Here is a 16,352-nt window from a genome sequence, read left to right as displayed (position 1 = left end):
GAAGGTTATACATATAATATAATCACGCTACGACTAACATGAGTGGAGCCACGGGGGTGAAACCGCGCGGAGCAACTAGTGAATAAAAAAGCAATTAATGTACGAATAACTCAATGAACCATGTATTCAGATTTGAATAAACTACGTTTAAAAACACTCGTTAAACTCCGTTTTCACTTAATAGATTATTTCCTACAAAAAGCATTAAGGTTTTACGAGAGACGTTGAACAATGCTCTATTGTGGGCGGCCATTGGAAGTGCATTGGCCTATACTTGGCCTCTACTGTAGAATATACGACCAATTTATATGTAAATACTGAAATAACTTTAGCCCGCGGCTATGCTTATATGACAAAAACATATAAGCTCATATTATGATGATAATAATATGTGCAGGTAGTATATTTTAAGTCTCTATAGACTATTGATAAAATTTTATATATATAAATAATAATAAAATAATAATAATATATATAAAAGATGACTCACAATAGTGATACATTCAAAATAGTGTAAATTATATAGTATCGTTAAAAGCCCACGTTTTATATTCATTGGTTATACGTCATAAATAGCCTAAATATCTATACATATAATAAATCTGTAGAAGGGTCAATTCTGTACATTGAAAATATTGAAAAAATAAATACCAGGAGGCATTACTGGATCGATACCAAACCCAAATATGTGATTAAAAAAATTTTTGTCTGTCTGTCTGTCTGTCTGGATGTGAAGGCATCACGTAAAAACTAACGGTTCGATTTCGATGAAACTTGGTATAATTATACCTTATTATCCTGGGCGTAAAATAGGATACTTTTTATCCCGGAAAAATACATAGAAAAAAAAATTTTTAATTTTTCAGTTTTATCCATAGACGTTGTTCTGTAGAACCGCGAACACACGTTGCGTATTATTATAGGTAGGCCTAGCCGTATTTGGGTCCAATAGATATTTATAAGATGTCATTGTCAGAGTTACTCAAAATGGAGAAATAACACACACATCCGACATCCGCGCGAACGGAGTCGCGGGCGGAAGCTAGTATGTATTAAATTACTGGTATCATCATCATCAGCCCATATATGTTCTCACTGCAGAGACACGGGCCTCCTTTGACGGTTCAGGCCAGTATTTATTATTAGTGGTATATTAATACTTAATCGAGATTTGATCTAGTTTTACGTATTTTTAATCTGTTAAAACTATCTGTACCAAAACAATCTGTGCAGGAACATTTTTGCAAGCAAATCGCATTGCTTCATTCTATTTGTGGCCGGTCCATATATGGCCACGATTGTCTCTTTTGTTCTAGAACAATGGACTTCTTGATATACGGTTCCCGATTGTGACTTTTTGTCGGAATAACTATTTTAGTATCTATTTTTGTAGCGAATGAAGATGTGAGTAGGAAGATACGGAATTATTGTTTTTTATTTGGTAGTAAATATAACATTTTAAATGTATAACGTTTGAGTCATCTCTGAACAACGATCTGAATAAACGATTAAACGAACATTAGGTTATATTTTGTAGACGATTTTTCGTAAATGTGTTTTTGTTTACTATTATAGACAATCATCATACATCCATACTAATATTATAAATGCGATAGTAACTCTGTCTGTCTGTCTGTTACTCAATCACGCCTTAACTACTGAACCAATTTGCATGAAATTTGGTATAGAGATATTTTGATACCCGAGAAAGGACATAGGCTACTTTTTACCACGGGACATAGGATAGTATTTATCCCGGAAATCCCAAGGGAACGGGAACAATGCGGGTTTTTCATTGACTGCGCGGGCAAAGCCGCGGGTGGAAAGCTAGTATGACATAATCTATTATTTTAATTTTTAGTATAGTATTAAACGGTAATGGAATTATTAACGAAACTAGGATTTAATGTGTACAAATTATTCGAATTACATATATTGAGACCTTATTTTTTTTATTTTATAAAAAAAAACTCACCTGGTGTGGCAAATGCGAAGACGGCCGCTATTAAAGCCAGCCATGTTGTGTTTCCCTGTGGACAAGCAAATTAGTTATTAGAATTTAAGAAGAATAGCTCTTCAGTTCAGCTGGTAAATATCTTTTAAACCTTATAAAAATTGTTTTAATGTTTTAACTTTTATGTGTTGTGTTTAACAGAGAGCTTAAAAAGCCTTATACATGATACATTATTCAATATGAAAACTGTGAGCAAATCATATCAAAAATCTAAAGGAAAAACTAGTGGTCCTTCGAGACTAAATATAAAATAGAATTGAAGCTAAAATCATCTAGATGAAATTTGGCATTATTATATGAAATAAATAGTTTATGAAATGTTTATTAATTACGAAGGATTAACAAATTACTTATATTTTAATCACCTTTTTATGAGACCTTTGGTTCCGTTTTAAAGTATGCAACGATGTCAAAGTAAGTAAACATGGCGAAATATTTAAGGTCGCTTACATTAACATTACATAATTGACAATATAGTGACCCCTTGTCGTGTCACTGAGAATTTATGTATTTTAAAATAAAATTTATTTATTTCCAAATATATGCATTTTCCATTCTTTTCTTGACAAACTTCACGTTATATCATTAAAACTTAATACCAAAGACTTTCTGTGTGGTGTTTCTCGATGCCAGAAGGGCCGTGAACGCGTGGGTAAACGGAAGGTGCACCCTAGTAGGGACATGCGCAAGGGCCGGGCGTCCCCCTTTGACGGTGATATATATACCTACCAAAGGCTGTGAAATACGTCATAGAATTTTACATAGCGGCTATCATAAACGCAAGCTATAGGCTAACAATATATGACCAATATTACGCAATAACAATTCTCCATTGCATCAATTATAAAATATCAATTACATCTATTCCCCAGACGCACAAATACAATAAAGTTCAACAACATCAGAATCAATATTCAAAAGGCTCGAACTAATTCATACCCGTTAAACTAACTGTTTCATAATTGTTTCGTGGCATGAATATGTAACATTAAACAATAGACGCGGTATGTAGACCGTACTGAGTATGGTAGAGCTTCCGATGCCTCTTCTAAGGTGTAATGGTTATGCTCCAGTTTGGTGCTAAATTTGGGATGGTTAGGCCCGCTTTGTATGTTACGGTTGTAAGATAGGCATTTGCTAATGTATCTGCATTTTTTTGCAGTAAAGTTGTTGTTTTCTTGTATTTGCTCCTACGAAAGTTCACACAATGCCGTTTGTCTCGATCTTTCGAATGTAATTAAATTAAAAATTTTATTTTATGAAATAAACCAAAATTCAGTATATAGTAAGTGAAATTGTGAAAACGAGCCAACATCATTTGAAGTATAAATAAGGAAATCTAACTTATTATTTATCTTTCAATGTGACAATAAAACGGAAATTCTCTTTAAAAAACCGTCTATCTTTATCCATTAACTTTATTTGTTAGAATAATACAATCAATCAATTTAAGTATTAGTCAATCTGAGTGATACTAAAATTGTGCGTGTGAAAAGAGCCTAAGGAAGTTTCGTCTCTAATGTCACTTGACCAATTTGAGCTAGCGGATGTAAAGCCTTAAACAATTCAAGGTCACGGTGCAGTCTATAAGAAGTAAGTAGATTTGTAGCACTCGCTATTTTAGTACAGTATCAAATAGTACGACTGTATGATGCCCCACATTGAACAGTATAAAAATGTTGTAAACTTTTATTAAATAATCTATTCTGAACTAAACAGTTAAGACGAAGACTATTATCAATATAATATTGATAAAGTTATCGCCTCAGTTTATCTTATACTAGCTGCGTTCCGCGGTTTCACCCGCGTGGCTCCGCTCCTTTTGGTCTTAGCTTAGCGTGATGATATATAGCCTATAGCCTTCCTCGATGAATGGGCTATCTAACACCGAAAGAATTTTTCAAATCAGACCAGTAGTTCCTGAGATTAGCGCGTTCAAACAAACAAACAAACTCTTCAGCTTTATAATATTATAGTATAGATTACTTGCATAACTTGCATGATGATTTAATGGTATTTGATACACCTTCCACGAATAAAATCCAATACTCGAAAATTGTATCAAATGCGAAGTGGTTAATATAAAAATAATTATATATATTGTCCCCTAACATAATACCTAAGAAATGGGAAGGAAACAATGTTCTAACTCTGATGAAACAAATGTACATAACTTTGTAATTTTACATAACTTAACGACGCAAACGCCGTGAAGTGATAACTTAGGTAACCAAGTAATAACTAAGTGTTCCGTATAATTTCATGGTTTTTGGATAATCTGAACGCTTCCGTTAGCTTTTCAATGTGGAAATATTACTACATATGTATAACAATGGTTTGCACAGCGATTGTCTTGGACAGTAGATGCAACGAATTGTTTAAGTTTTACTAAATATACATTTTTAAATCTACACTTGCATCAACTATTATTACGTTATAATCATTCTTAAGATGTACAGTAAATTAAATAAATAAATATTTCGGGACAATTTTCACACACGGCACGATCCGATCCCATAATAAGCTTTCGCTTGTGTTATGGAAACCAGATGGCTGATACATATGTAATTTTAAATAAATACTTATATAGATAATTATTACCCAGACACAGACCAAACATCTATGTTCATCACACAAATATTTACCCCGGGTGGGAATCGAACCCACGACCAGTGGCTTGGAAGGCAGGGTCACTAGTTCACTACCAACCAAGCCAACCGGCCAGCAATAACTATATGTATAGAATGGTATTTATCTGGTAAATTAGCTACACACAACATTGCAGTTTGAGCGTATTATGTTATTTATGTATTTAACGATTCATATACTCCTTAATAAATTAATCAACCTGTACGATTGGTTATGATTAAAATTAGATATTAACCATTCACGAGCTTAATTAATAAAAATGCGTATCACCGATCACGTTATTTCACTCTTCATCGAACCTCATCAAAACAACGTAAACCTGTTAAACAAAAACACGTTAAAGCAAGCATAATTAAAACACTTCCTAATGAGCGCGATCTAGTTTTTATACGCAGAAATATCTCAGTATCCTAAAGATTGCGCCTGCGCATTACAACACGGACATTGCCACACGCTCACTGAGACGGTATACGAAACTGTTCCATACCTATATCGTGGTGTAAGTGTATATAAATGGATTTCATTTGTGTACTTTATAAGCTTGTTTTGATGGAGATAGCTACAATAATAATAAAGTGTATCATCTATACTCATATCAACTAATATTATACAGCTAAAAAGTTTGTTTGCTTGAACGTGCTAATCTCAGGAACCACGGGTCAGATTGGATATATTTCACTGTTAGATAGTCCAACTATCGAGGTAGACTATAGGCTATCTATCATCACGCTAAGACTAATAGAATTGGAGCAATGCGGGTAAATCCGCGGGGCACATGCAGGTTGCTAGTCGTAGATATGTCATAAAGAAAGTGTACGTGAATATAAAAATAAGACTTAATCTTTCATTATTATTTTCTCTTCATTTTAATAAGCCAATATCGCCAGGATATAAATTATTATAGGTACGTCGATGTTTTTATAAAATTATTTGGTTCTAAAATAAAATAAAAAAAACTCATATAGACAACTGATATTTTAATAATCTGTAAAAAAATGTTCCTATTCAATGTAAGCAATTAACCACCGGATTGTATTTTTTGTACAAACAACCAGTTTCCTTATCAATGTATAGATTAACAGGATTATTTATATTTCCTATATTTAAAGAGGTATTAAAATTAATAACTTTATGTTTCAGCATTTAGATAGGTACAAATTGGTTAATGAAACTATTTAATTTAATTTTGATGAAACTATTTAAAACGGAACTTTACGTTGATTTTTAAACGGTTATTTACTACATTTCATAAATTTGCTGTTATCTATAACATACCTATGAAAGTTTTATCGCGTTTGATACAGTAAAAAATAGAAGAAAACATAAAAAATAGCTGATACGCTACAAGAGAACCTTCCAGCGGTTTAATAGATAAATTCTTCTCAGTAAAAATCCCACACATTCAGATTCTACGTAAATACTACGCAAAACCGAGTATCAATACTTGCCATACGCATATAAGCAAATTATTACGTAACTATGGTAACACTAACGGCATGTTGATTCCTGTACTGTAGCATTCTCTCCACGAAAGTGTTCACTTTCTATGTAGTACGCACGACTGGATTGAGTGATTTTTTTTTCTATTATTTCGAAGAAAATATTAGCTATAAATTGGAGTAATAGTTTTAATCTTATCTGTGGTCGATTAGGTATTCGCATACGCTTGAATAATGAATAATGTATAAAGTAATATTTTTTTACTTTGAAAAAAGTTTGTAAAAAATAATAAACAATTATTGGAAGAATTTTAAAGGCCATATGAATTACTCATATGATATTTTGACCCTATATAAATGTATAAAAAATAAAAAAAGACCACTATAATGACCAATGAATAATAATTTAATAATAATATAAAGTCATCTAGAACAAGTATTTAAATTGAAAGGTATTTATTACCACATACCGACGATATGAGTAATCTATGAATAAGCTCCATGCAAATAAGTTATTCCAAGTTGAATAAGCTTATCCTTAAAGAACTTTACATATTTTATAAGTTGAAGTACATCTTATTTATCTATACTAATATAATATTATAAGGAGGAAAGGTTTGTATGTATGTATGGTTTTCACGCATAAACTACTGAACCGATTATAATTAAATTTAGCACACATATAGAGGGTAACTTGGATTAACGCACAGGATAGGTTTTATCCCGTAAATCCCACGGGAACGGGAACTATGCGGGTTTTCCTGAAAACGCAGGCGAAGACGCGGGCGAAAGCTAGTATGTCATTATATATATACTTCTTGCAGTTTCTTATCAACATATATGTGTTGAAATTGTGTAAGTATTTAAAATATCTCCGTGACTTAGCAATAACAAATGAAATCTCAATCAAAATGCTCTAAACCACACAGTTAGTTGAATATGTCGTGAAATAATGTATTATTCTTTCTTCATAATTATTTTGTGTACGCATTTGCTGAACCTATGCAAGGATTATGACTCACAAATCGTAAGCATTGATATAAACAAGATAAGTAACCATTAATATTAGCAATTTCAACATCAATAATGTGTTATTAATAATAATTTATCAAGACGTAATTAATTATTTACATCCATGCAATCTTGACCTGATTTGACAGAAACGATACATTTTCACTACATCGTACATATAATTATGCGCAAGAACAGGAATTCCTGTGCCATATGATTGCCTGTAAGTGGAGCGTGACAGCGTCTCGTAGCGTAACGCGTGACGCACTGCTGAGAGTGTATCCGATATATTATATGGTATGGCCTTGTACTATTTCTTTATGATGTAAATTATGTGTTTAAGATCCTACTGCTTTATTTATGTGTATCATTAGATCCTGCTTTATATTTAAGTTTTGTTAGATTTGCTATAGCCTATGTAATAACAGCATTTAATATGTCATTTTCTACGTATATAATACATCCATACTAATATTATTAATGCGAAAGTAACTCTGTCTGTCTGTCTGTTACTCAATCACGCCTTAACTACTGAACCAATTTGCATGAAATTTGGTATGGAGATATTTTGATACCCGAGAAAGGACATAGGCTACCATTTATTGCGAAATATGTACCACGGGCGAAGCCGGGGCGGACCTCTAGTAGGTATATATAAAGGTATAACAAATGAACAAAATATGAAATCAATTCAACCAAAAAGTATATAAGCACGAAAAAGAGTTCATATTTGCAATATTTTCTTCCTCCCGAAATGGGGGCTTCAAATAATAAGTTAAACGACATTACTATTTATTGTAAGATAACGCTAGATCCTATTATATTATTCTCCACACATCACCGTTAGATTACCCATATAAAACTTAGGTCATAAGATATTTACGAAACACTCAAAATGCAATCCTTACCAAAGGTCACGACTCACGGTATTAGCTAAAGGTCGCGTTACAAAATAGACCGCTGTTCGGAATCTTAATTCTTTATTCATTGGAAAGATTCACGAAAAGGTATTTATATATGCATTGGCTATCGTCAAGCTTGCATAATTATTTTTAATGCGTTAATAATTCTCGTTTAACATTTATAAAGTAGAATGTCAAAAAATAAATGAAAAATAATTAATAATAATTTTGAAATAACATTTACGAATAAGATACTCATATCTTAATTATTCTACAAGGTCTTAATTCATAAAAAGTAATTTTAATCATCTTTGAAATTTTAAACAAGCTCCATAGTTATATAAATCCTAAATCTAATAGGTTCATCCTAAACCTTGTTATTTTCGTTAAATACTTACAGTACCACCTATACTAGCGGTCCGCCCCGGCTTCGCCCGTGGTACATATTTACGTTTTCTCTACATAAGAACCATCCTCGCACTTCAAAGATAAAAGAAGAATTATCGAAATCGATTCAGCCGTTCACACGTGATGCCGTGACAACGCGAAACGGGTTTCATCCTACTACTATTATAAAGGCAGAAGTTTGTATGGATGTATGGATGTTTGTTACTCTTTCACGTAAAAACTACTGAACCGATTACAATGAAATTTAGCACACATATAGAGGGTAACTTGGATTAACACATAGGATAGGTTTTATCCCGGAAATCCCACGGTAACGGGAACTATACGGGTTTTTCTTTGAAAACGCGGGTGAAGCCGCGGGCGGAAAGCTAGTTTTTATATATATAGATATGTCATTCATACAATATTAACATGTAACATACTAGATTTAAAGAAATGAAAAGTAAAATAAAATAAAAAAATAAAAAAATAAAAAAGCCTTTAATTCTCAAAATCACAATGGTTTCTTACATGCTAAAGAAATGGAAAGAAATGAAAAGTAAAACATATAAAATAGTGAGAAAATAATAATTTCCTCAAGAACCTGCTCGTACAGAAATTTAATGAAAAGTGAGAGTGTAGACCGGTTTCCGCAGCCTTTGAAAATGAAATCGAAATTGTTATAACATTCTTGATGTAATACACCGTTGTTTGTGAACTATTTCTACATCCTTATAACTATACTAGATTTCCACCCTCGAATTCGCCTGCGTTTTCAAAGTAAAACCTGTATAGTTCCCGTTCCTGTAGGATTCCCGGGATAAATAATAGCCTATGTTTTATTCTGGGGCTTCAGCTACCTACGTACCAAATTTCATTGTAATTGGTTCAGTAGTATTTACGTGAAAGAGTAACAAACATCTATCCATCAATCCTCACAAACTTTCGCATTTACAATATTAGTAGGATTTTACTATTTTAGCCCAACTATATATTAACTGTTAATCGTTACAAGAATTATAAAAATAATGTAAAAATATCTTTCTATTCAATCATTCATGTACATTTTTAAAAAATTTCTGTAACATAACAATTTATAGAGTTTACTATTACAGTAAACTCTTAACATACTTTTGTACAGGTATGTTTTATTTTTAATAAGTTAACAGTTATTTAAGAGAAATCATATTGAAACACGGTATAAACAACATTATTTGATTATCGTTTATAACAATAGTTACTTAAAATGTTCAACTACAAATCAACGATACATATAACAGACGTTAAGTTTTATCACATATTACATGTATGACTTTCCTAGGTCACAAATATCTTAGAAACCAGAACTCCAGACCGAGGTCACTTGCACACGACCTGGCTCACAATGACATTGTTCGAATAGCACAGAATATTTATATTAGGTATATCGGTCTACAAAACGAGATCATAAAAATTTTATAATATGATTCAATTCTACACCAAATCTAAAAACTTTTCCTGTTGGATATTTTGCATCATAATTTCGCACCATTTGAAATTGGCCAATCGCCAGAACGATTTTGTTTTACATTAGGTACATCAACGTTTAAGAAACACTGTTAATAAAACTAAAATTCAAACCTCTTAAATGTCACCACTTAAAAAACACAACGCTTAACACATCCGTTGTCTTTTATTTCTATATCATCTAGCATTTATGACAAAACATAAACAATTATAATATCTTTGGTATTTAAATTACAATTCGTAGCACGAACGGAATCTATTTCGGACTTGTATAATGAGTCGGACAAAAGCACAAACAAGAATGTGATCTCAATGTCAAATGTATCACGTTTGAATCCGTATTGACTCATTGATGGACATATTTTTCAATCCTGTAAGAATACCTAAAGTAAGTAATATAAAGATTACCTAGATATATTGTAAATTAGACTAAGGATTTACGTCAGTTATTCACATAAATTAATAATTTAACGGAAATGTCGAAGGCTTAAAAGTATAAGATACTACAATGTATTCATTATTATATTATAATCAGCAAAGTCCATTCCTATCCATAAAAAAGTATTTTATTACGTAACTGAGGGACCGAATCAAGTTCCATCAAATTAATGGCCTTGTCATAATCGTGGTAGCAGATGGATAATTATTAATAGCCAACAAAAGAATACTTTCACACTCTTTGTCTATGTCCAACATTGTAAATCCATTAGGTCTTTCAATAAGTATATAGATATTGTGTGATTGTATGTGTTGAAATACATGCTTTCTTTCTTTGCAAATTAATATTTAATAGGTACCTTGACGAAAATCAATTATGAGAATAAACTTTTTATAAATAGGCAGCGGCAGTTTCCATCTGGCGAAGTGATGGTCAAATAACAAAAAATATATACCGGCCGAATTGATAACCTCCTCCTTTTTTTAAAGTCAGTTAAAATTAAATGGGAAACCGACATCAAGGCGCTCTAAATCCTTCATACATTACTCTATTTTTAAGCTGGTTAAAGTATTCCTACGACACATACACGTTGCAAGAGTTCAGAAGCAGACAATACAAACATTACAACATTTCATTTCTCAATATTTTTTCGCACGCATTTAACTTTTAACGCAATTTGAACCTTATTCCTTTCAATTAAGCGTGATAATCGTGATAATGATTTGTAATCTTAATAATAGAATTGCAACCAATTATAATTTGATTTGAATAACGGTCTGATAATTATGGAATTAACTAGAGCTGATTTGCAATAGTTCGGATTTTAATGATTTACTTCCGTGGGGAAACATTGCCCTCCAAATTTTATAAATAGTCCAATTTGTACTAATTTACTATATTACATATTTTTTATTTATAGCAGTAACAACAATATTAAATTGGAACGTATATTATTAAAATTTTCGTAAAAAAGCAAACAACGAACACCCTTATAAGAATCTTGTAGTCTTAAAGATAGTATTGCGAAAATAATGTCAATATCTTTAAGACATAAAAGTCACTCTTCCTTAAGTTATTATCCATGTCACATAATACGTGATGTAGCATGACAGTATTGTGTTACAAAAGACATCAACGCGCTTCAGAGACGCATGGTATAAATTTACGCACTCAGTTGAGTGTATAAATCTTGAGAATATAACTAAATACACAAATAAAACTATATGTGATTTTATAAAGTACATGTGCAATAGTATTCTCGTTAGTGTAAATGGTGATTATCAGCAACAGCACGATTTGAAAACTGATTTAGTTGAATATTTCAACGTAGTTTGGTAAATGCGTTTTAAATTTTTAAAGTTTTAAAACAGGTAAATTTTAAAGCATAAAACAACAAACTCACCCATTAGATATTAATGTAAAGGTCAGTATTTCGTAAATTTATATCGACTAGGTATCTAAAAAATTAATAAAACAAGAATATAATAAGTCTATCCAAGTGTCTCAATCTTCCAACTTTCAACAATTAAAAAGAATCTTTAGAAGCAATTAAACAGGAATCTTTATCATTATTCTAAAGAATCTGTCGTAGCAATTACACATGTAACCCTATAATGAGTTCAACACCATAATTATATATGTATATACATAATACGACGTCTGATCGTCCGTCACATAGAATAGAAAGCGCGCCCCGCCCGCCTTGCGTCATCGATATCACTTTCAAATATTATTTGTTTGTCTGATGTCAGCAGGTGTCAAGGAATCGATGCGAATGTTATGTCACGATGTTCAGATGAAGACGGTATTTTCCTTATAACTTATAGTTGTCCTTACTAATGTTGATAATAGTAATTCTTGATCATGTTATAAGTACGTTAAACTCGTGCCAATACAGATGCGCTGATTTAATGTGTATTAGAATCCAAAATCATATTATATAGGTACATTAAATTTAACAAAGATAGTGAATATATAACTTGAATGCACGTGTAGTATGAAATAGCGATAAATTACGCGATAAATGTAAGTATCTAAAACAATACAATCTCGGTGTAAACTCTAAATTATATGAGTGTAAAATGGAATACGTTAAGTTTATAAGTAACTAGCGGTCCGCCCCGGCTTCGCCCGTGGTACATTTTTACGTTTTCTCTCCATAAGAACCATCCTCGTACTTCACTTCAAGAAATGTAATAAAAAAAGAATTAACGAAATCGGTTCAGTTGTTCTCGAGTTATGCGCTTACCAACACATTTTGCGATTCATTTTTATATTATAGAAGATATAATTTGGAAAAAAAAAACAAAAAACTTTTGATAAATTCTATAAGTCATTGAAGACAAAAAGGCTTAAACCGTAATTGAGCTATATAAGCAAGGTATTAATGACAATTAATTAAAGAAAAACCTTTAAAACATTTAAACAATTCGTAAATCATTACCGGAATTCAACACTTGCTAAATGGCAAATATATTACCAGATTCTTCCTGACATTTTTAGACTAAACCAACGAGGAAGGTAAAAATGTTAAAATAATCCGCCTTATACCAAAGTTTTATGCTAAATGCACCAATTATAGATGTAATGGCTGCATTCGTTTATGGTGACTTGTAGAGGTTCGAATAGTTATGTAAGGAAAGATCTCAGTTCTGTACTCATTATAAAGAAGTAGGAGTGTCAGTTGATTTGTTTGATAAGGATTATTTTGAACTGTAAATTACTTTATAATATGCAGAGAGATGCATTGCTCCTTATTTTATATGCCATAATCTACATATTCTTGAGTGACATAGGCTTTTTAAAAGAGCGTCTTATACTTCACGTATTACAAAGGATTTGATGTGATGCAAAAGGAGTACATGGGGAATAGCAATTTTATAATAATAAGTCTGTGTCGTAGTTCAGATTAATAGATATAATGAATAATCAATCTCAGTGTCAAATGCATACTGATTATTGAATGTATGAAATAATATAATACATACTATGTTCCTATAATATATTACTAAACCATATGACGAAGAGATTCGCCATATCATTGGAATGTTCATATCACGGATGTGTTTTAAGATTTAACGTTTAAATAAGGTTTCGATAAATAATTATAATTTGAACCGGACTTTTATACCTTATATGGATTTCAATACATAGTTACAAACCACTTTCTGAGCTATTACTATATTCTTAAACGAAAAGGAACTTAAGAAGTGTAATTTCATCCGGCTACTAATATTATCTATAAATGCTACTATTTGAAAATTTGATTATTAATTCTTACTAACTCGAGATTTTGTAAACACTACCTGTGTCTCGCGGTTTTACCGCTCCATTGGTCTAAGCGTGATGATATTATATAGCCTTATAGCCTTCCTCGATAAATGGACTATCTAACAGTGAGATATTTTTTCAATCAAATCAGACCCGTGATTCCTGAGATTAGCGTGTTCATGCAAACAAACAAACTCTTCAATTTTATATAACTTATAGAAAACGGAATTTATATTGGCAGAGATATAGAGGGTCAAATTTTTGTATAAGTACAACAAAAACAAAGCCGTAGGCTGAAGCTTAGTCATCTCAGGCAATGCAATATTTATGTAACGTTAATTTTTCTTGCGGTATCAATAACAATTGACAACTGCACTTTTTATTACAATATTTTCTGTTACAAAACAATATCTTTTATTTATACGGAAGATATTGAATGTTTACTGATAAAGCAGATTGTCAAATTGCATGGTCATTCAAAATGTTCCATCTATTATCTATCATATTCATATATAATATTTCATCGGTTAAGCTGTATGTACATATTTTTCTTATTTTATTTCAAAAGTTAGCAACACAACTTTACTGCAAATGTAGGCTTACTCAGAAAAAGGCATCACAATATCGTGGACGCATTAAAAAAATAGATATATAAATAAATTATATTATATTAAATTATAGCTTGAATTTGATATTTAGTCTTTAATAGAATTCAAATGCTTTATAAATATAAATTTTTAAAGAAAACATAAAATTCGATCACGAGGTGGGATTTGAACCGCGTATTCCGCCATTCCGGGGCTTCGCAAGTTCGAATCCCGTTTCGTGATCGAATTTTTTCTATTCTTTAAAAATTTATAGTTACAGTTTCGCATATTTTTTTCTAGACTTTAAAAATTAATAAGTTTACAAATATTTCACGTGTTGCATTTAAACCGTATCTCAAATACGGTGTGTCAATAAGTTTTACGGTTTCACCTCGTTAGCGGAATGCAAATTAGCGATACTTGTAAGTACAAGGTACCGTTGGCTCATAGTTTGCTTTGTTTCGTAACGTTCATTGAGAGAGCTTCCATGTGCGTATTGACGGGGCGTATAAATTCTTGTTTTACGTACTTAGTGAACGTACTTGTTTAGTTGATAATTTTTAAAGAATAGAACAAATTCCATTTTGAGGCGGGATTCGAACTCACGTCTCTTTGCCATGCCAGGGAAACAACTAGCCTCTCGACCACCTGTTATGCCTCACAATTTTGCCTGAGCAATGTAATTTCTTCTACTCTTTCCTATAAAAAATAAATTAAATTATAATACGTTTATATCAACGCTTTTTGAAACAAACAACGCGTCTTATATTATCCGTGTATCGACTATTTATTAAAAAGCAGTTGTATATCTATGTATTTTAACGATCCCTCCACGTATTGAGATGATATCGTTGTTTTTGTACTACAATGTAGATTTCATGAATATGTATTACGTGCAATGGAATGCAGGTGGGAGTTATAATGAGAAGGTCGTATTTCGACCATCAGGCGTGTCATTAATATCTCTTTTTGATTCAGATGATATCAAAACAAACCGATGAAGAGTTTCATGAGAAAAAGACAAAGCAAATACGTCTCGAATTGCAAAATAACTGGAAAGTATTTTTGTGTGTATACTATAAACCCATAGAGGGTTGTCGCGTAAAAACCACAGGACAGTTCTATTATGGGTTCTTCTCCGTAGATACTGCTTTCCGAATCGGTGATAAATGTTAAAACTATGTAATGACGTTTCAAAAGTGCTTCTAGAAGAAGTCTAATTGAATAAATAAATGTTTGAGTTTGAGTTTATAAAAGATTTTCACTAAAGATTATACCATTTAAGCTGTGGCTAAATAAAATATGAATACGCGAAAGTGTGATTAACTAATCTGTCACGAACATTTATGAAAGTTTGCATACTTGCAGCGGGTCTCAATTGCAAGGTCAATTGCTAATATACCCGGTCCTTGCTTAGCGGCTATCATTTAAAATTTCTCCTTTTAATATTCTTTGAAGTAGTATATTTATTTATTTGAATTATTATTGAATGAACAGGGCCTTTGCCCTTGCAGTGAATGAACTGAGTAATGTACTTGGAATACTGCCATGTCATTTACAAATATATAAAATGTTATACGTTTTGTGTAAGTGTTTAAATATATATTTAAAATTTAAATGTAAAGACGGTATAGATCATGTATTATTATTTTTAGATATACTCGAATATTTTCTTATATAATAACTAGTTTCCGCCCGCGGCTTCGCCCGCGCAGCCAAAGAAAAACCCGCATAGTTCCCGCTCCCGTGGGATTTCCGATATTGCGTCATTTTCCCGGGATAAAAAGTAGCCTATGTCCTTTCTCGGGTATCAAAATATCTCCATACCAAATTTCATGAAAATTGGTTCAGTAGTTTAGGCGTGATTGAGTAACAGACAGACAGACAGACAGAGTTACTTTCGCATTTATAATATTAGTATGGATTGTAACATTTAAGCTTAATAAAGTAAAATTACGTTAATTTTGTTAAATTATATAATAATAGCAGTAGCCAACGCTCTACTGCGCATAATATTTTCAACTCAATATTATGTAGACTGAAAAGATGGATATTGATTGGTGGATGTTTATTACTCTTGCACAAAATCGCTGATTTATTAGATTTTTTTTACATAAATAGATTTTGGTCTAGTGTTCTGTAAATGCA

At 31.7% G+C, this 16,352-nt stretch overlaps 1 protein-coding gene across 1 annotated transcript in view; it reads right to left on the bottom strand.

Moving 5' to 3' along the window:
- LOC123696532 (mucin-17) overlaps positions 1 to 16,352 on the bottom strand; it is a 58,188-nt gene that overhangs the window by 22,156 nt on the left and 19,680 nt on the right. The window contains exon 2 of the mRNA XM_045642806.1: positions 1,976 to 2,030. Within this exon, the coding sequence (XP_045498762.1) occupies positions 1,976 to 2,030 (55 nt within the window). The remainder of the gene's footprint in view (positions 1 to 1,975; positions 2,031 to 16,352) is intronic.

Source organism: Colias croceus, chromosome 12 (genome assembly GCF_905220415.1).
Source record: "Colias croceus chromosome 12, ilColCroc2.1".
Taxonomy (NCBI): Eukaryota; Metazoa; Arthropoda; class Insecta; order Lepidoptera; family Pieridae; genus Colias; species Colias croceus.
The sequence above is the reverse complement of the archived record's forward strand: the minus strand, read 5'-3'. Positions and strand labels throughout refer to the sequence as shown.